The sequence below is a fragment of the Idiotropiscis lumnitzeri genome, chromosome 2 (genome assembly GCF_059441095.1).
Source record: "Idiotropiscis lumnitzeri isolate Australia: NSW breed Sydney's pygmy pipehorse chromosome 2, RoL_Ilum_1.0, whole genome shotgun sequence".
Lineage (NCBI taxonomy): Eukaryota > Metazoa > Chordata > Actinopteri > Syngnathiformes > Syngnathidae > Idiotropiscis > Idiotropiscis lumnitzeri.
The window spans coordinates 23,153,507-23,175,401 of record NC_142392.1 but is presented as its reverse complement, the minus strand read 5'-3'; the positions used below and the strand labels follow the sequence as shown (position 1 = coordinate 23,175,401).

At 43.0% G+C, this 21,895-nt stretch overlaps 1 protein-coding gene across 1 annotated transcript in view; it reads right to left on the bottom strand.

Annotated features, from left to right (window-relative positions):
• Positions 1–2,305: 2,305 nt before the first annotated feature.
• Positions 2,306–21,895, bottom strand: part of LOC148342017 (uncharacterized) — a 73,060-nt gene continuing 53,470 nt past the window's right edge. The window contains exon 4 of the mRNA XM_088288029.1: positions 2,306–2,338. Within this exon, the coding sequence (XP_088144155.1) occupies positions 2,306–2,338 (33 nt within the window). The remainder of the gene's footprint in view (positions 2,339–21,895) is intronic.

Here is a 21,895-nt window from a genome sequence, read left to right as displayed (position 1 = left end):
GGAAAAATATTTACCGGGACAAGATATTTTCCCTCTTTGTGAGCTCTTGGAAGAAGATCTCAGTGTAACAGCAGTCATAGGAGATGAAGTGCAGTCCAGACTTTGAACTACCCTTTGTGCTTCACACTGATGCCTCTGAGAATGGACTTGGTGCCGTGTTCTATCAGCAACAGCATGGAAACCTAAGGGTGATAGCTTATGCATCAAGAACTCTGTCTCCCGCTGAGAAAAATTACAATTTACACTCTGGGAACCTAGAGTGCCTTGCTCTAAAGTGGGCAACGTGAGACAAGTTTCGGGATTATTTGTTTTATGCACCACATTTCACGGTATATACTGACAATAATCCCCTCACATATATAAATGGAACAGCTAAATTGAATGGAGTGGGCCATAGGTGGGTGGGTGAGCTGGCAGACCGATTTGAAGTAAAGTACAGGCCGGGAAAAGTGAATATCGATGCAGACGCCCTCTCTCGCATCCCGCTTAACATCGACTCCTATGTCAGGGAATGCACTGAGGAGCTCACGAGAGAAACCATCCAAGCTACATGGGAAGGCTCTGAGAGTGCAAGAAAGCAAGATGTTGCCTATGTTGCCGCACTAAATCTGACTTCAGGCTTAGAAGTCTATATGAAGGTGTCACCACTCACCATTAGTCACAGTGAACTAGTTGCATCGCAAAGAGCCGATACTGCTATAGGTGAGTTGGTCCGATTGAAGGGAACAAAGACAGAATTAACCGATCGGGACAGAAAGGGAGCTAGTGGCGTAGTGAGCAGGCAGATGCATGAGTGGGGAAAGCTCCACATGAAAGATCAATTTTTGTATCGGATCACTGGTCAGCGACAACAGCTCCTCTTACCATCACAATATCACTCAATAGTACTAAAACATCTCCATGATGACATGGGCCACGTTGGAGCAGAGAGGGTCATCCACCTTGCGCGAGACCGCTTCAATTGGCCATTCATGAAGAAGGAAATAGAGCTGTATGTGACCAGGAAGTGCCATTGAAGTGCCAACAGAAGAAACCTGTAACACACGTCAGAACACCAATGGGGAACATTACCACCTAAGCACCACTAGAACTTGTTTCAATAGACTACATGCATTTGGAACCCAGCAAGGGTGGCTATGAATAAAAATTAGTTGTGGTAGACCACTTTACCAGGTTTGCCCAAGTTTGTGCAACAAAAAATAAGTCTGGCAAATCAGCGGCTGAGAAAATATTTTATGACTTTATACCACTATTTGGTTACCCAGCCCGGTTGCATCACGACCAAGGCCGTGAATATGAAAAGGACCTGTTCAGGACCCTGGGACGTCTGGCTGGAGTTACTCACTCAAGGACAACCCCATATCACCCTCAGGACAACCCAGCTGAGAGGTTGAACAGAACTTTCCTGCAGATGTTGAGAACATTGGAGGAAAAAGACACGAGTAACTGGAAACAGCACTTAGCTCTGGTTGTGCATACAGACAACTGCACCAGACATGAGGCAACAGGCTTCTCTCCCCATTACCTTTTGTTTGGCCGGCACCCGCGTCTCCCAGTAGATGTGATTTTTGGCTCATCAACCAAAGACCAGATTGACACACCGCAGACATATGCGAATAAGTGTGCTCTGAGAATGAAGCAGGCCTATCAAATTGTATCAGAGAACAGTCAAAAGTCCAACGGAATCATCACCACCACGTCAAAGGAGTTGTGCGCCAACCGGGCGACAGAGTCCTTGTTCGCAATGTGAATGCGAGAGGTGGACCAGGTAAGTTGAGGTCCTATTGGGAACAACTTTTCTATGTCGTGAAAGAACAAGTGGGTGACAGCCCGGTTTACAAAGTGTGTCCCGAGGCAGGGGGTGATAAGATACGGATACTTCATCGAAACCTCCTTCACATCGTTCATGACTTACCTGCAGATTTACCTGATCAGCTGAAGAGTCCATTACAATGAAGAAAGAAACAGCAGAACAATAACAAGAAACATGGAGAGATAGGTCACACATCACAGATGGTGACTCAGAGAACTCTGATGATATGACGCCTAGGTTACAATACTGGTTGAGAACTCCAAAACACACTGGACTGCAGTCACAGGCTATGAAATCTAACCATGAGCATCAGCAAAACCAGGACAATTTTCAAATGTTGCCAGAACCCCTAGATTTTCAACAACATGGTGGATATGAGGCTGAACAACTCATCCCCGACTCTGTGGCATCGCAGGAGGAGCCCGTTAGGAGATCCACTCAGGAAAGGAGACGCCCCCCCCCCACACACACACACACATTTTAACCTATGATTCACTTGGGCAGCCATCCTATCGACCACAGGAACTGATGGGTCCACTTGCACTTTATTCAGTTCAAGCTATGCCAGTGTGGGGAACACAGCCCCTTCCCATGCCCTATTTCCCCCCTTACCAGACACTGCCTTTTACTACACTAACGCCTTATGGGAACTGCTGCGAATAAATATTTACACCTACGTCGAGGATACGGTATTTGGGAACATGCTTTTGTGGGAATTAAATGTTTTCCTGGTTAAGTACAAATATAAGTTTTAAATATCGGGAGCCATTTGCTCTTTGTCGGGGAGTGTGTGACCCACTAAATATGTGGTCACCGTTTAGTTAATTTGGGATGTTTGATGTGGTGAAGGGAAATTCATTTTCCAGGTTGATTTGAAACGTGTGAGTGTTTCGACAGCAGAGGGCAGTAAAGGAACAGCACAGTAACAGCGATGTGATTGTATCTTCACAACAGGCTGCCGTAAAGTGGATTTGTGTCGCAGTTCTGTGAGTTCGCGATTCTGACAAGATCCGTTGAAAAAGCAACAACTGATCTCCGTTCTCATTATTTTTCCTGCATTTGCAGGATTATTATCTGTCAACACGCCTGCCAACCTGGGGCCTGTGCAAACTCATAAAGAATGGAAAAACATGAACACTTTGACTTTATCACACCCGTCCACACGCTTCCTGTTGTTCAAACGGTTTCAGCTTACAACACATGTTTGGGTCACGCTTCTGTTAAATGCGAGCTAAACGGTTTCCTGTCGAACACGGTTCAAGACGTGCATCTGTTTTTGTGGCTTCCTGCTAAATGGCAGCATTGACACTTCTGTTTCCACTGAACAAACGTTTTCCGGTTTAAGAGGTCCATGTTTTTGTGACCTTCTATTAAATGTATGTAAAATGTTAAATAATCAGTTCAAATTTTAAACTGTGAAAAAAAAACATGGAGTTTACCCCCCACTATTGGTTATTATTTGGCATAAATTTTCTGCACTGATTTCATTTGGCAGAAAAATGTTCAGCAGACCTGCAAGTAAAACGCAATAATTAAAAATAAAGAAAAAAACTCCATAGACAAGGCGTACTTTTCTTGCTTTTATCAAGTTCTCTTGTCCTTACAAACAACAACTTTGAGGTATTTTATTTAGAAATATAGTAACTGCAACAAAGAAGAAATAAAAATAGAGTGCATTAATATACTGCACATGAGCAGTACATGAGCAGTTAGCCGAATGAAACAATACACTTCTATGCACCTGCGTTCAAAATAAAGTACACATTTGACCTAAAATACATTTTTATGAAATTGGAAACACTCACAATAACGAAAGCCTTGCAAGACTCAAATGTTTTGGAGTACGTTTACCACGCCATGAGCTACTCTTTTGCAAATACGACGAAATCGTCTCTCTTTTTCTTCGGAGGTGAAATTCGTCACAGATCCACGATTGCAACAGATGCGCTAACATCAATGAATTCGAAAACGATCCACAAAAAAGAGGACTTCTTACTCTCACACTTTTATCAGTTGTTTTAACAGCTTGCACCAAGAGAATGAGAATAATATACTTGTTGATGAGGAAAGGTGAATAAATTCAAAATCTTTGACTTAGACAAACTTGTGAAATATTCAAGACATGAGAGAGGCAATTAACCTTGGGCGGATTTCCCCAAACAAATTAATATTGTGATGCATATTTCTAACGATAGAAAGTCGTTCTTTACAAAGCAAATGAGAGTAAAACGTCATTGTAGACAAACCTGCTTCGTGTAGCACAACACGAGGCTGCTTGCAACCTTCGCCCAGCAGTTGAAGATGTTGCTCGTTCTCTTCTTTTATTCCACAAAGTTCCTCTTTGTACTTGGGTGTCATTTTTGCACACATTTTCAAACGCCAATCTCAACAAATCCGCACTTGGTCTTTGCTTGGCGATAACTCGTGAGCTTCTCTTTGTTCGACGAGACGAATGAAAGTTGGCGTCGTTTTTCAAAGTCTCACTGAAAGGATTTCCTTCGAGAAAACCGCTCTCTGTTCGGCACTAAAGCGGAAGAACAGGACACACCCCGCTGTGATTTGATTGGCTGCTGGCTGTGTAGCACTGTCACCAACTCACCGACAGATGTCACCATTTGCGATGCAAATCATTGTTATCTTCTTCTAAACATAGAGAAAAACCTAAGATGCACATAAACAAACATTTTCGTTCCCAAATATGAACTTGAGAGATGTATTGAATTTTACTTTTGTTGCTGGTTTTGTTAAAACATCTGCCCCCATGTCGTCGGTTGGACAGTATTCCAAATGTATTTCCCTATTATTAACAGTTGACATGATTAAGTGATACTTTATGTCAACATGTTTGCACCTTTGCCTTTTTACAGGGTTACAGCGTCGTTGTTGCGAATTTTAAATTAAAATACGTCACTGTTTTATTATCTAAATGTTAGAGTGTTAAAAATGATTTCAGTGCTGATATAAGTCCTGAAATATTTCATTATTCGTTTCAGTATTCAATAAACTACGGTGATTCATTAATTATTTCAAGATTCATTGAACTGTTTTAGTAATAATTTAGTATTCAATGTTTAATTGTTACTGCAGTTATTTTTTAAATATTTGTGTCACTATTTTGTTCAATCTTAATGTGATGGAAAATTATTTAGCAAGTAAGGTTTTTGTTATTTATTGTGGCCACCTGCTTTTGAAGAAAGTGCCTTTCGCTTCTTGTACTAGAGAATTCTTTGTGAAGCCAAAACAACACGGCCTTGACTGATAAGTAGGCTCAACGCAGAAAAAGTATCTTTTTGTTTTAAGATTCCACAGTTCCTGCCAAATAAATCTTCATCTTCCTGTGTGCATCAGTATCTTCCCACGCAACCATTGAGATCACTCAGCAGACTGACCCAAAAGACAATTTATTTTCCAGACTATCTCATTGATCTTCCCTTACTGCTAAAAATTCCACAACAATCTGGGGCCAGACGTGGGATAGCTGAAGATCCGCCGGTGAAATTCAGGGACACTGGCGTGTGGCCACCCGGGTCCAATTCAGACAGCAGCAGAATCATCATCTCCGTGGTGACAAATGCTGACTCCAGTCGCCATCAGATTGCTGAGTCCTGACTTACCAAAACCTTTGAGCGAAACGGAGACTACTTGCGTTTCTCTTTCTGGTTCTTTTTATAGTTCAACTTCTAGTTCAGTTTTTCACCTTTTCACGCAGCGTAATGAAGGCCAGTTGAGCAAGTGGAACAAGTGATTTTATTGATTGTGGAAGGCACCGATTTCATAAGCACCGTTTCTTCTCACACCTTTTCCATTAAGTACGATTAAAAAGACAACTGAAAAGCATAATGTTAAAAAATGTTGTTCTAGGCAAAGGGAATTCATTTTATTGACATGTTTGATGTAAACAAAAAAAATCATCATCACTCAGACACGTTGGTTCTTCTGGCAATGATCACATTGGCTTAGTGTCAATAAAAGAGCTTTGCAAAATTCAATTAATCATATTTCATTCAAAATCACATTTACATCTTACCACAAAGAGTCGGTTCCTTCAGTTTTTTTAAGCTTCAAGCATCGCTGCTTTTATCACCAACACAATTATGTCTCTCAGCAATATGTTTAGTGGAGAATTTTTTAGCACAAACGCTGCAACTGAATGGCTTGTCTCGACTGTGTGTTCTTGTATGGCATCGTAAATACGACTTTTGAGAGAACCTCTTGCCACAAACTGAGCATGAAAAAGGTTTTTCTCCACTGTGTGTTCTTGTGTGTTCTGTTAAATGTGCCTTTTGAGAGAAGCATTTTCCACAAACTGAGCAAGAAAAAGGTTTTTCTCCACTGTGTGTTCTTGTGTGTTCTGTTAAACTTGACTTTTGAGAGAAGCATTTTCCACAAACTGAGCAAGAAAAACGTTTTTCTCCACTGTGTGTTCTTGTGTGTTCTCTTAAATTTCCCTTTTCAGAGAATCCTTTGCCACAAACTGAGCATGAAAAAGGCTTCTCTCCACTATGTGTTCTTCTATGTTTTGTTAAAGTTGATTTTAGAGAGAAGCATTTTCCACAAACTGAGCAGGAAAAAGGTTTTTCTCCACTGTGCATTCTTGTGTGGATTGTTAAATCAAACTTTTGATAGAAGCTTTTGCCACAAACTGAGCAAGAAAAAGATTTTTCTCCACTGTGCGTTCCTGTGTGCCTGACTAAATGAGACTTTCGCGAGAAGCTTTTGCCACAAACTGAGCATGAAAAAGGCTTCTCTCCACTGTGTGTTCTTGCGTGCCTTGTTAATTGTGCCTTTTGACAGAAGCTTTTGCCACAAACTGAGCAAGAAAAAGGTTTATCTCCACTGTGCATTCTTGTGTGGATTGTTAAATGAAACTTTTGACAGAAGCTTTTGCCACAAACTGAGCAAGAAAAAGGTTTTTCTCCACTGTGCGTTCTTGTGTGCCTTACTAAATGAGACTTTCGAGAGAAGCTTTTGCCACAAACCGAGCAGGAAAAAGGTTTTTCACCACTGTGTGTTTTTCTGTGCCCTTTTAAAGACAGCTTTGAAGTGAATGAGTCAGTGTGACATGCCCTTTCACCTTTAGCTTGCCCATCATCATCATCATCATCGTCATGAGCGTCTGATAATGTGTCCTCATTATGTGCTTGTGATGGCCCCCAGTGGTCTTCATCACCTTCTGTTGTCATGTGATGACTTGAGCTGCTGCTTGCAGGCTCCGCCCCTCTGTTGTCCTGACTCTCATCCTTGTTTTCATCTTCAGTCTTAAAAGGGACAACGTTCACTGGTGACTTGTTGATCTCCTCCTCCTCCTCCTCCTTTTTGATGTGAGTCAAGTCTGGCTCCTCTTTCACAGAACGGAGATCGTTTTCACAGACGTCTGCAGGACACAAAAAGACAAATTTGGTTTGGTCAAGTCAAAGGTCAGGCGGTGACTTTGTCTTATATTGTTTCTACCGTGCTACCTTGACTTGTGCCTGCCGCATACGGAGCAATGCGTGGACCCCAACTTGGACCGGACCATTTCACAAAATTACGTCCTACGATGTAAACCTCCTTTTAGCAGCACAACAGTGATAAACGAGCATTTAAAAAGGAAGCACGTTGCGGCTGATGCCCGATTTCATTCCTGACATCGTCACAGACGTTTCTGGAATATGAATTCAAATTCAACTAAGATACACCATAATATTTTTTTAGAATTCACTGAATTATTTTGGAACTGCAATGATGCTTAACAGCCATAGGATGTCAGTAATGAGTAACAAAGGAACACAAGACCTCCCACTGATACATCATCATTGTCATTTGGATAAATTACCAGGAACTATGAGTTGTGGGGGTGATGCAAACCACCTGAGCCACAGGAACTTTATTACCAGGAACTAAATGTTCCTGGACTTGTAGGTAGAAAAGGGGGTTGTGAGTTTCAGCCTTTTTGAGACCATAGTAAGACAAAGATGCAGCTGCATTCCTTGCAGCATGTGCTTGTTCACTGATGAGATCCGTGCAACCCTGGATGGATGCATTCAATGTATTTTAAATGTTTGGATGGGGTGAAACTACGCACAAAACAGTGCAGGGCCACCCGAGGTTCATTGACTCACCCGACCAAGCCAGTAAAAAGTTCATAAATAAATAAGACCAATCCGTACTTGATTTAAAAAAAAAAAAACTTAATATTTTGTGTTTTATTCACTAAAATTGATCAACCGCCATGGACGTTTTCGCAGCAATGTGCACATTTTTAGAGTCAGGCGGAATTCCTTCCGTAAGGAATTGCTTGAACAAAATATAAAAACCAGAAAATTGTATTTTGTTATTTTAAATGTAAATTTTATACTGGGAAAAACATGGAGTTCACCCCCCACTATTGGTTATTCTTTGCCATATATTTTCTGCACTGATTACATTTGACATAAACAATTGCTCAGCAGACCTGCAAGTAAAAGGCAATATTTAAAAATAAAACGGCAATAACCTTGAACGATTTCCCCAAACAACTTAATGTTGTGATGCATATTTCTAATGAAAGAAAGTCGTTCTATACAAAGCAAATGAGAGTTAGACGTGTACAAACCTGCTTTGAGTGGCACAACACGAGGCTGGTTGCAAACTTCGTCCAGCAGTTGATGATGTTGCTCGTTCTCTTCTTTTATTCCACAAAGTTCCTCTTTGTACTTGGGTGTCGTTATTTCACACATTTTCAAATGATAATTCCAAAAAATCCGCACTCGATCTCTGCTTGGCGATGAGTCATGTGCCTCTTTTCGTTAGCGGCTAGCTAGCTAACAAGCTAAGCTAACTACGCCGAAAACCATCAACGCGCGAAGATGAGGTTATCGGGACACAAAGACTTAATGAATTATGTAGTGGTACTTTAGAGTAGCACTGGACATTCTGTGAGAAAATTACAGTCAGTTCCACACTAAATCAGAAGAATTTAGCGGTGGGTGTTTTTGTTCCGGTGTGGACGGGTCGGTGGATGTGGTCGAGGTCCTTCGGAAGCTGCGCGCTTGCTAATGACGTCATGCTTTAAGCACGTATTTTTCAAATATATTTCTTTGCCTCTGTGTTTGTTTTTACACCTGGCTGTTCTCTTTTAATATATATTCTATGTAATATTTTAATTCGGTTGATAAAAAAAATGTAACAAAATAATTAAAATAACGCCACAAAAGCGAGTCAGCTCCGACGTCACTTCCTCCCTATGCCCGGAGAAGCCGCTGCTGCAACAGCAGTGGGAAGGTTACGTTTCTCCTACCGAACGAAGCAACAATGCTGTGGTTCAATCGGGCTGCAAGATTGTATGAATATAATGTCTGCATATACTCGCAGTGCCTCTCAATTATTTCACGCCCGCCCCTACCAAGAAGAAAAAGATTCGCGCCCCCCCACCACCAATTTTTTTTCTGTCTTTGTATATTGAGATTAGATTGTCAATAAAATATCCCTTAACTAACCTACATTGATAAGAAATATAGTTTCGAGAACTATTATCGTGAGGATCTCGAAGCTCAGTACTCTGTTGTGCAAATATTGATGAGATGACAAATATTTGTCATGTCATGTCATTATCCACACGGCTTATCCTGAACAGGGTCGCGGGAGGGTACTGGAGCCTATCCCAGCTGACTTCGGGCGAAAGGCGCACTACACCCTGAACTGGTCGCCAGCCAGTCACAGGGCAGACAAAGACACCGTCACTGAGAGGGAATTGAACCCACGCTGCCTGCACACAACTCAGGCGAGTGTACCACTACACGATCAGTGACATGATAAAAATTTACTAATACGTTTTTTGCCAAAAACTTTATTAACATTAACAAACACAGTTATTAATACGTACATAATATAGAAAAGACAAAAAGAAGAGCCAGGGGGATTTTAAACAAAAATTCTATATGAATAACATAAAGCAACAGCTTTAGTATTGTTGGAGTTGAGTCACCGTGGAAATGAGAAGTATTTAGTAAATCAACTTTTAAAAGCCAAACTTACGCCAATGCGTGTTCGGTTTTTGTACTCAAGAAGAAAAGGGTCAAATAAAGACTCAACAACTGATTAGAGTTCCGATATTTAGTTTCTTCCATTTCTGGAGTTCAGGAAATAGTACAAAGACAGATATCTGGGTGGCTTTTTCTTAATCTCATGAGAAACTGCACTCGGGCGAGCACAGTCAAAAAATGTGCACCATCTTTCAGCCCAGCTTCAGTTTTTATAGGAGGTTTTCTATGTCAAGGGTCATGTAGGTTGAATCGGTTGAATCGGTCGTCCTCGCTCCCTCCCACGGCACGGGTCCACGTCCAAGGGAAGGTCCTCCCCAGGTTAGTCATGGTCTGGATAGTTGATTCCTGTCTGGTCCCCAAGACTGGCACGCCAAGGCTGGCCTTCTCCGGCGGGCAGTCTCTCCGTCTCTCCAGCTGGCATTGCTCTGGAATCTTGTCGGTGTGCATGTGTGCGTGTGTATGGGCACATGTATATGCAGGTATACGTGTATGTGCAGGTGTAAGGGTGTGTCTGTGTTTATGCATGCGTATGTGCATGTGCTCTGATCTCCAATTGTTCCGTCTTTCAGAATGTGTTTTTTTATAGCGTCTGCGTGAGTCCTCCAGTGCCCAATTTGGTATGTTTGCATCTCTACAGCCAATGTGGAGAATGTGCTTCGTCGTATTTGACCACGAAGTGCTGTGAATGTGAATGCAAGTCATGGAAATGCTATGTGTGCAAATTTGTTCTCACTACCCAAAATTTCAATAAAGTTCACACATTTAAACTAAGTACTATAAATTTAGCATATGAGAAAAATATAATAAATCAGAAAACAGGACTACAATCCCAGTTATTCTTGTGACCCGTGCTTCTACTTTCATCTGATAAATGCTTTTTGTTTCATCAATGTTTAACATATTCCGTAAATAAGAACCTGCTAAATTAAATAATTGACCTTCTGTCCCGTAAGTGTTTAAAATAATGCCAGCAATCATAATACAATCCTTCATTTACCATTGCAGTCGTCTTATCATTGCAGTTGTCAGGGTCGCCGGTCGGCGAGGAGGAGGTGGACCCAGAACGCGAGGAAGCTGGAGAAGGTGTAACTTAAGCAATTTATTAGGGGACCAAAATAATGACAGACAACGGGGCAGGGTGCAAAATAAGAAAGGCGAACTTAACGTGGCTAAGGAGCAAGGACAGGGACAAATGCTAGGGGGCGAGAGCGGGGGCGAGAGCGGGGGCGAGAGCGGGGGCGAGAGCGGGGGCGAGAGCATGAACGAGATCAGAGAGCGGTCGTGACAGTCCGTAACGGAGCAATGCACTGACAATGAGTTGTCGGAGTGAGGTGTTCAAATAGTCCAGTAATTAGGGGAGCAGATGGGCATCAGGTGTGTGAGGGTAACGGGGAACAGGTGCGTGGCTGGTGGGGAACGAGTGCTGGAGGGAACGCCCCACTCAGCTGACTAAATAAACAGAATGAGCACATGGCAGGAAGGTGAAGAAAATAATAACAAAAACACTGACATGACCGACACGGGTTATGACAGCAGTATTTTTTATCATTGCAGCATTTTATTAATTTTCCCTCTGTACCATAGACAGACATTCGGAGCGTTTCCTTACACTTGTAAATGTTGTGGGATGTAAGTGTGTATATACACATGGGGATTTGTGTATTTACGTATATATTGTGTATATTCGCATAGGTTTGCTTTTTCTGAATGTCTGCTGCTAATGTTATACATTAACGGCCGCATTGCACCACCGCCTCTGTGTGATCTACAGTAATACCCCCCTACTTCGCGGTTCACCTTTCGCGGCTTCAGTGCTTCGCGGGTCTAAAAAATATTCGGGGGCATTGTAGTTTAGCCGAGCGGCACGAGGGGGCGCTGGAGCGGTTAGACGGCTGGTGTGCGCCGAAGAGGAGAGTGGACGAAGAAGAGAGTGGAAGAAGAAGAGCACTTTTCCCCGGACACGATTTGGGGCGACGTTTCGCGCGGTTCGGACCGTACCAGAGCTCCGGAGGAGGCCGGCGTGCGTGGCAGTTAAGCCGAAGAGGAACAACTTCCGCCCGGGCTCTAGCGGGGCGACATTTTGCTCCATGCGAGAGCTCCGGAGGAGACGGGCCGGCGTGCGTGGCAGTTAAGCCGAAGAGGAACACCTTCCGCCCGGGCATGAGGGGAGCGCGAGGCTGTCAGTTATGAATGAATAAATGAAGAAATAAATAAATGAAAAATGCCACCGTACCAGCAGGTAAAAGTCAAAGTAATTAAATAAGTACAAAAAGAGGTAATTGAATAAATACAAAAATAATGGCTGGGGAATAAAAAAAATAATAAGTTTTAATAATAATTTTTTTTTGTTATAACATGAATTTCACTCTCTCTCTCTCTACCCGTATATATATATATATATATATATATATTTTTTTTTTTGTTGTTGTTTTTTTTAAGCATTTTTGAAGGTGCGCCACTACTTCGCACCTATATATATATATGTATGTATATATAGGTGCGAAGTATATATAAGTATTTTATTTTATTTTATTTTATTATTTTTTTTTTTAAGGTGCGCCGCTACTTCGCGGATTTTCAGTTTTCGCGGGTGGTCTCGGTCCCCATTAACCGCGATAACCGGGGGTTTACTGTATATATATATTATATTATATTATATATATATATATATATAGATGTATATAAATATCATATGTATATATATATTAAAGGATAATGTAAATGGCAGTCAATTTAAAACTGAACAAAGGTTAGACTGCTCGGAGCCACTTTTGTGATCCTGGCATGGAAGTCCATTGTTTCAGAGGGGTCTCGTTCACACCTCCTGTGGTGCAGCTGTGATCTAATCTTCCTGCATTCCTCTCCTGAGTGTCTGGTCATTAGCATGGTCTAAACTTCAGTTACACTTAAAGGATTTCATACTTTTGACTATTAAAGGAATATAAGAGTTTGAGCTTAACATAGTTCATTAGATGTTGGTGCATCCAATGTATGAAAATGTGATATTGTAAAATGCTGAGAGTGTGACTGGTGGCGCGAACTGGTTGCGGGGGTTGTGCATGAATGGAATGTTTTATATAAAGTTGGACTAAATAGTTTTGTAGATGATTTATTAACTGATGTGTATTAAATGTGACAAAGGTGGAAGACAGATGTTTTTTTTGACTGTACGACGCGAACGCTGACATGACAATTTTAGAGGACATGACATCATTCCATAAATACCAGACTGCTAACATTCGCATCTATGAGCTGTTTGATGTCACAGGTGCAGTTTCGTCAGCTACATCCAGGAGAGGAGAAACAACTTCACGGGGAGTGGATGGGAAAATCCAGAGACCCACAGTTGTAAATTTTGGCATACGCTGGCTAAATGAAGGCAAAATTATGGATCTGCCAGCACAAATCTCAGTGAAATCAAGGCGGACGCGCCAAGGGAGGGGTCTCTGTGTGGAATTGGAAAGTATCGTTTGGTGAATGACAGTGTGAAAGAAAAGTGTTTGTATGCATATGTGGTTTGAGTGAATGTTGTAGGGACGGGCCTCAGGACAGAAAATTGTTTGAGGTCACCGGCAAGCCCTTACAGTACTTAGGATGCGATGGGTGGACAGGCCTGATCAACCTGAATCCCTATTGCACTCCCGAGTATTGATTTTGAAATTGTTTTTGGAGATAGATTGGAGTAATTAAATTCAAGCATCAAGTGAATGATTGATTGACGTTATTACACAAAATTTATGCAAAACTGAAAGTTTTGGAAGGAAGATAATTTACCCCTTCTCATTCTCACTGGCAAGTGCCACTCGTCCAGTTCTGTCCACAGGTTTGAGGTGACATGTGACCGGTGTGACCAGATGGCCGGAGAACGCTTCAAATAGCGCCTCATCACGCCCATCCCGGAGGTTCTCCTCAACAAAGAGGGAGATATAAGATATATTCACATTAGATGCGCGACTAGATAACACACACCCAGTCCAGGATAGGGCAAAATTTTCTTGGATTGTTCAGACTTTTCCATATAATACAGCACCACAGCAGTGATACTTGAAGTTAATGTCGAATTAGTCGCACTGTTTTTATGGAAAATTACTCACTTAACGCAAGGGTAAGTTGTTGTAGAGGAGATATTTCAGACAAAAATGACCCTGAAGTGGTCTCAAGCACGTGTCTCATGTTGGATGTATGAATGTTATTCTGATATTTTCCATTGTATCGTAGTTTATTGTATTTAGGACTAAGACATTGTAAAACACTGTTTGGAAGAACTTATAGAATACCTCAAATTTAAGAACAAATGGGAAATAGATGTTGAAGCAACTTTAGTTGACCATATGTGAAAAGTGTTAGGAAAACAAAAGACAGGCGCAAATTTAGAGTGACAAGGATCTTTCTGTCTCCCAGCAGGGGCACTAAATTAGTGGAGCCAGGATACTGGGTGCTTGTAAGAAGTTTGAAGATAAGACATTTGTAATTACCCAAGGGGGAAGGATGGGTTAGTAACAGCTCTCACAGCTGTAAAGATAGCAGAAAGGTCAACATTGGTTTATTCGACACGTTGTAAAGAGGTCACACGTTGTAAAGAGGTCACGTTGGTTGAAATCTCCTACAAAGGAGACACCAGACTAAGAGGTTTATACAGAGTTACAAGCGGGACAAAATTTATTTAAGAGGAACTGTCCTCACTTGAGGCCAAGGCCAGATCTGCTGACCAGCATGATGGTCACCAGCTAAATGGGGACACCTCAGGTGAGATTGGCCGTGCCGTGCATCAGATATTTCTGGCCCGTTGGGGTCGATGTTGCTGTGTCTTTCAGGTGGGGAAGGGGGAGACAGGCCTGGTCTATGTGGCCAGGGCGAGACGTGAATGGAGTGAGACTTCCGGCAGTGACCCATCCAATAATGTCGACATTACACAGCTGTTCCAGTTGGCCGTCCACAAGGGCGTGCCCCTCCCAGTGGCAGAAATCAGGCGAAATAGTCCATCAATGAGAAATGCTACTCGGGCTAAGTAGAACGCATTTTGTACATAATTTTGCACGACATCAGAAAAGGAAAATATGGGATTGGATTAAGGAGCGTGACTAAAATTGTTGTACTTGCAGGTTTAGAAGGCCAGGAGAGATAAGAAAAAAGGAGGCAGCTGCTCCTTCCACTTCTGCTGCTTCTGGGCAAGGTTCGGGTGACGCAGCGCCACAGCAGACTGGCTGCTGTCCATAGCAGGCCAGTCAACGAGGTTGGGATTGCAGTAACAGAGGTATGGGTGATTACAGACGGGGGTTGTGAGTGGGGTGTGCTCTTGCTGCGGGGTGTGGGGTCACTGGGTGATGAGCTGTCCATGCCGAGCCACTTTCTGGAATGTGCCATCCTCCGGTGCCATATCTGTCACAAAGAGCTCCACCAGCGCAGGGGGCGCCACCGTTACCCACTCCCAACGCACTTGACACAAACCCGCTCGTACCCCATTCCATGACAGGGGGCCGCGGAGCTTCAGCGTTCGAGGACTAGCAGGTCCTAGCATTCCGGGGACGGTGGATGGACAAGTTTTCGATGGTGCTGGATATTGGGGCGAGCTATGAGCTCCTTCCGCAACCCCCACTGAGCCATGTGGACTCTCAAGAGTGCCTGAGTCACTGCCATTGACTGAACGAACACTGGAATTCGAGTGGCATTCCCGGATGGGACTGAACTTGACTCTGCACATCCGTCGGAGGGAGCATATGTCGTGCTCTCTTCCTTCCCAGTGGCTAAACTGAACTGAAACATTTGAGGGCAGCTCTGAAACCTGGTTCCCATCCTCCCGCGGTGGGTATGCCCCGTTCTTGCTCTGGTCTGAGTGGTTTAGCAACCGCCACCCTTTCAATTCACCGATTGACATATCACATTGTACATGTGATCACAAACATGATTTGGTTTATCAAAAATGCACTCATCCAAATTTAGTCATGAGTGCATCTTGCGTTAGAATTATATATTTGTTATGTCTACCGGCGTTGCCTCGCACGCGTGCCTTGTCCCTGGGCAGCGGTAATGGTATGAATTGTTTACTTTCGCCGAGCCACAAATCGCATTGAATATTGATGCGCGTCATCATACTAGAGATCTAGACCCCATAGTTGTTGCACAATCGGGAGATCATATTTCAGCACCGACTACAAATTCTTTGGTTTTGGGGACATTACTAAATTTCAAAATTTCCAGGGAAGGGTCGCTCGGAAATGGTAGTTCTGTGTGTGTCTCTGCTAGAGGTGTTGTGGACCCAGGGCCCGACTGATTTGGGGCTCAGCTCCACAGCTCCGCAATTGTTTTTACTGTCTCTACCCCCTCCCCCAGTTGACAGAATCAGTGTGGGCACAGCCTGTAGGTGGATTGAGCCAATCATGAGACAATAGGAGGTGAAGACTGCAGCGGTCTTGGAGCTGTCTATGTCTTGTAGAGCACCTTTTCTTCCCATAAAAAAAAAGAAAAAATAGAGGTTTAATTCGGTATCTGCGTTATTATAGTTTTGGGATTTTTTATTTTTAGCATAAATGGTTACTAGTTCATTTGTGTTGCTTTAAAATTTGTCAATTAACAGTCAAAATTGGAGCGTTAGCTCGAGGCTTGATTTGTAATCTCGGAACACAGTTTGATATTTGAACTCAGTGAACTCAGCATCACTGGAGTCGGACATCACTCCGTACATCAACCTCCGGGTGCTTTCCCGGAGGTGGACTCAATCTCGCTGATAAGGTCAGTTTAGAGTTCTGGCTAGAACCTCACACGCCATCCAATTGGGAACTACAGGACAAAAGTGGTACCATAACTCACAGTTGCGCCCGGCCCCAGTATTTGTGCCCGCCATGGTTGAGCTTAGAGGTTGACCGCCCGGACGGGCAGGTCAAGAGAGGGAATGTGTAGATGGCATGAATTGGATCAAAGTCAGACACTTTCAAGTCTGAACAAAGACGATGACGATGCAACTGTTTAACTTATTGACTATTTTGCCTGCTGGCGTGTGCTTTGTGTGGACGATGTTGGCGTTTGAACATAGGATGCGGGATGACAGAAGTGATGGAGCGAAAGGAGCATGTAATGGAATGGTATGGTATGGAGCAGAGCGAGATGATGGTAAGACGCTGACACAGACACAACAACTACTGCTAAATCTGAAATGTAAACAACCGACACAGGTGAACACTTGGGTGACAATTTTTAATTGGACACACCCATGGAATGATGTGGGAATAAGAAAGAAAGAGCCTATTTTTGACACCCAAGTTGCAAAACAAAAGTTCACCTGCCTAAAAGTTAAATGGGACTGGTCCTGGGATTGGAAATCTCCAGGAGTCATGGTGTAATGAAAATGTGTCTTTGCCAGTAGGAATCCCTCTCGCTCGTGATGATGTTTGGCTGTGGTGTGGAGAGAAAGTGCTGTACGATAGGCTTCCCACCAATGCCTCAGGTAAGTGCGCCCTGGTAACGCTGATCATGCCAGTTAGTGTGACAGCCTTAGATATGGCCAAAATGGAGTGGGAAGGTGTTGGACAATGGGGAAGAATCCCCTTCCTTAACAGGAAGAGAAGGGACATGCAAGAATGGTTGAATGCAGGAGATCCCACGTATATAGATGCAATTGGAGTTCCAAGAGGGGTCCCTGACGAGTATAAATTGGTGGATCAAATTGCGGCAGGATGGGAGAGCCTTTTCCTGTTCGTTACAGTAAACAAAAATGTGGACCGGATTAATTATGTCCACTATAATGTCCAACGATTGGCGAACTTCACCACCTCGGCACTCCAGGCAGTGCATGAGCAATTGGCTGCCACGTCTCTTATGGCATTCCAGAACAGAATAAGCTTAGATATGTTGTTAGCCGAAAGAGGAGGGGTGTGTGGTATTTTTGGGGATCAGTGTTGTACTCTGATTCCCAACAATACATCTCCTGACGGTCGCCTTACCAAGGCATTGGAGGGTCTGCGCACGCTAAGTAACAAAATGAAGGAGCACTCAGGTGTGGACACCAGTTGGTATTCTGACTGGTTCAACATCTTTGGTAAATATAAAAGCCTGATTGCATCAGTACTGATTTCTATCGCTGTGTTTGCCGCTATTATGGTGTTATGCGGATGTTGCTGTATTCCATGTATCAGATCATTAACTGTTAAGACAATAGAACGCACGTTGGGGCCACTCCCTCCGGGTGGTCAGTACATGATGATCCCTCAAAAGGACCCCCAGGAGGCGGAGGTAGCCGTGGCCCTCCGGGAGTCCAGGATGTGAGTATGGAAAGATGGCCTCGGGGACCTGAGGCCATAAGGAGGGAAGGAAATTTTCTACTGATTCTTATTCTTTTACTAATTGTTTGATGTGTTTTAGTTTTATGGCAAGTGATGTCGAGCTCGTGTGCAGCAATGAAATAAGGTGTTCAAGTGATGACCTCAGATGTCTGAGGTCATGAGAGGGATTAAAGGATAATGTAAATGGCAGTCAATTTAAAACTGAACAAAGGTTAGACTGCTCGGAGCCACTTTTGTGATCCTGGCATGGAAGTCCATTGTTTCAGAGGGGTCTCGTTCACACCTCCTGTGGTGCAGCTGTGATCTAATCTTCCTGCATTCCTCTCCTGAGTGTCTGGTCATTAGCATGGTCTAAACTTCAGTTACACTTAAAGGATTTCATACTTTTGACTATTAAAGGAATATAAGAGTTTGAGCTTAACATAGTTCATTAGATGTTGGTGCATCCAATGTATGAAAATGTGATATTGTAAAATGCTGAGAGTGTGACTGGTGGCGAGAAACTGGTTGCGGGGGTTGTGCAAGAATGGAATGTTTTAGAAACAGAAGGTGCTGAGCGAGACGAGATGACTCCAGGAAGGAGCGGCCATCGGGGGAATCGCACGCAGGAGGAGCCACGGGATTCGGCGGGAGGAGAAAGACCAATGAGAGCGAGCTAAAGTTAACTGCAATACACATAGCCAATAGAATCATGCCAGGATGCCTTTGTCTGTGCCATTTTGCATGTTGTATAGTATGAATCAGGACTGGGCAACTCGGGGGTAGAACACATTCGCTGGTGGTATGAGAGGTGTAGAGCTGTATTGAGAGGGACCCAAACTCAAGTTGTAGATTTGTGTGTTAGGAATAAATCCACTCGTGTGTGAAAATGCCGGCTTCCTGATACCTTTCTATTGCAGAACGAGCGCGCATATTGTTGGATGTGTGAGAGTTGGGTAAGGTCGCAAATTGGAGTCAGATTACTTATTTGAGTTTACATTGGGTTAAAGTTAAATTCTAACATTGATATAAAGATAAATTCCAACACTAGACATCTCCTGTTCTAAAGATTTTCTTTAAACATGATCATAAAATGTTTCAATTAAAACCTAATCCTTTTGTGTCATGGTCCGTTTTGTCCTGTCATGTTTTTGTTTTGTGTTTGCCCAGCTGGAGTGGGGGCGTTTCCTTCCAGCACTTGTTCCTGTTCATGGCGTCATGGCTGGAAAGACGCGCCCACCAGCCACGCACCTGTCACTCGTCAAGTCATTGATTACTGCACTATTTAAACACTCCACGCTGACTACTCAGCGTCGGAATATTCATCTTGCTCATGTCCCAAGTTGTGAATTCTAGACACCTTGTTATTGCATTCCGTGTACCTTGTTCCCGTTCATTGTTTGTGTTTCCGTTTTCATTTATTGATCTTCTCGGTTGAGCTCAATTGGTTTTCCTTGCCCTTCTGCGGTAAGCGATTTTTGTTCATTTTGTTCCTTGCCTTTTGCAAGCCTTTTTCGTTCCCGTCGTTATTCCCCTGGTGTCAGTTTTTCCACCAGCGTCTTTCGTGGCACTTTGTCGGTATTGCGTATGATTATATATCTTATATATATTGTCCGCACCCCAGCCACGCCTCCCCATCTCCAACCCTCACAAACATCTTCCGTCCATCGGCCACTCGACCCCCATCTTTCCAACCTCATATCTGCAACTCCCCCTGCTCATCCAACTGCTCCCACCACTTTCCCCACCAATCTCTCCCCACACTCTTCACCCTGCTTGCTTTGACTTTTTTCTTTCAATTTCCTAATCAACTCAGAGTTCCCAATGGTCACATTTTGTACATCCGCAAGACACATGCTCAATGAAGCCTTTGTGTTTCGGTTTCATATACTTTTTATCTCAAGTAATTTCATCGCCAATCCTCTCCTTAATTGCTAATCATCCCCTGAAATTTTTATACCAATCATAATTTTACACTCCCACCATTTCCCCATTTTTAATCAACTACGACTCAAGCAGTGTGGAACTCTCATCGGAGCAAGGTCCATCCTATCACAGATTTTTCCATGTTTTGGATTCTCCTCTCTGTACTACCAAAATATCCACAACTTCATTATTTATCCACTCCAACCAATCAGGCAGTTTTATCTTATCACCGTTAGGTTTCCCCCTGTTCTGCTTCAGGGTTGCATTCACTCACACGATCGCTTGAACTTTCACACGATATATTGTATGCACCACACATTACTTTAAGCATGTTTTGTTGTGAGTGTGGGACGCAAACCCCACTCTCTCCTTTTTATCATCACTCACCAGACATTAACACTCTACTTTCTCTTACACCCCCTAACATTAAACCAATTGAGCATCATAGGACATAGACGCGGGAATTATAAACATGAGACACAACAACCCAGTTGAACGCAGCACAGCAAGGGCCACAAATTGCCACGGGACACACACAACGTATAGGCAGTTAGACAATTACACAACAACGTCACAATTAACACACAGACAACAGCACAAACACAGAACAGAGCAAGTGAACCACATTGGAACACCCCGAAAGCAAGAAACTGCCAACAATATTGGAAAACCTTAAAATCTATTCTATATTCCAGCAACCGGAAGGAGGTTTTCTTTGTCAAGGGTCATGTAGGTTAAATCGGTCGTCCTTGCTCCTTCCCACGTTCCACGTCCAAGGCTGACCTTCTCAGGCAGGCGGCAGTCTCTCCGTCTCTCCTTCTCCTGTAATCTCGTCAGTGTACAGATTGTGTGGTGTATGTTTTCCCAGATCAGATTATGTTTTTGGGGTGTTCTTGATCGCATCCCTGTGACGTCCTCCCCGGCCCAACTTGATATGTTTGTATCTTCTATGGCCTATGTGGAGAATGTGTTTTATCGTATTTGTCCATGAAGTGCTATCTGGTTTGTCATCAGTTTGACCTGAGCAGACTGAATCTCTTTCTTCTGAATGAAAGTGTGGGTCATGAAAATACTATGTGTGCAAATTTGAGGTCTTACATTTAAACAAAGAAATAGAAATTTAGCATATGAGAATAATATAATGAATCAGTAAACACCATGACTACAATCCCATTCAATCTCATCTATGCACTGCACTTCTACATTCATTTGATAAATGCTTTTTGTTTAATCAATGTTTAACATATTCAGTAAATATGAACCTGCTAAATTAAATAATTGACCTTCTGTCCCGTAAGTGTTTAAAATAATGCCAGCAATCGTAATACAATCCCTCACTATTAATTACATAACACCTACAATAAAGCATAACTTTAACTCTATTGATGAAAGTAAAGTTTAATTTAGGCTATTAAGTAACTCAGTGTTGGGCCTTCAAGGCCTTCTCTGCTGGCCAAACATAATCAATAATGAAAAATAAAAATCATAATCGGCGCATTGGTGTCATATTATAGCTGAGCGTTGTATTTTGAGGTGAGAGTTTTGAATCCAATCAGAATTCCGCTCGCTCGTGTTGCCGGGCAGGTTTCACAATCCGAGGAGCGTGCATTATGCGTTCCGAGGCCTTAAGATGCAATTGTGCGGGCATCTCTTCTGTCAAAGTCAATGAGCTTTCATATTTGTTAGACGGTTGCGATAGCCAATCAGATCACGAGTTGGTTACAGTGAGCCTTCTCGCTGACCTTACGCTGAGGGTGATGAACGCGTTTTGTGATTGGATACTCACTCGGGAGGGGGCGGCGCGATGCTGAATCAACACACCGAAAGTCGTAATTGGCGGCCGTTCGAAAATCTGAAATATATTCTTGCTTTTTTTAAACCACAATGGCCAAAGGAGG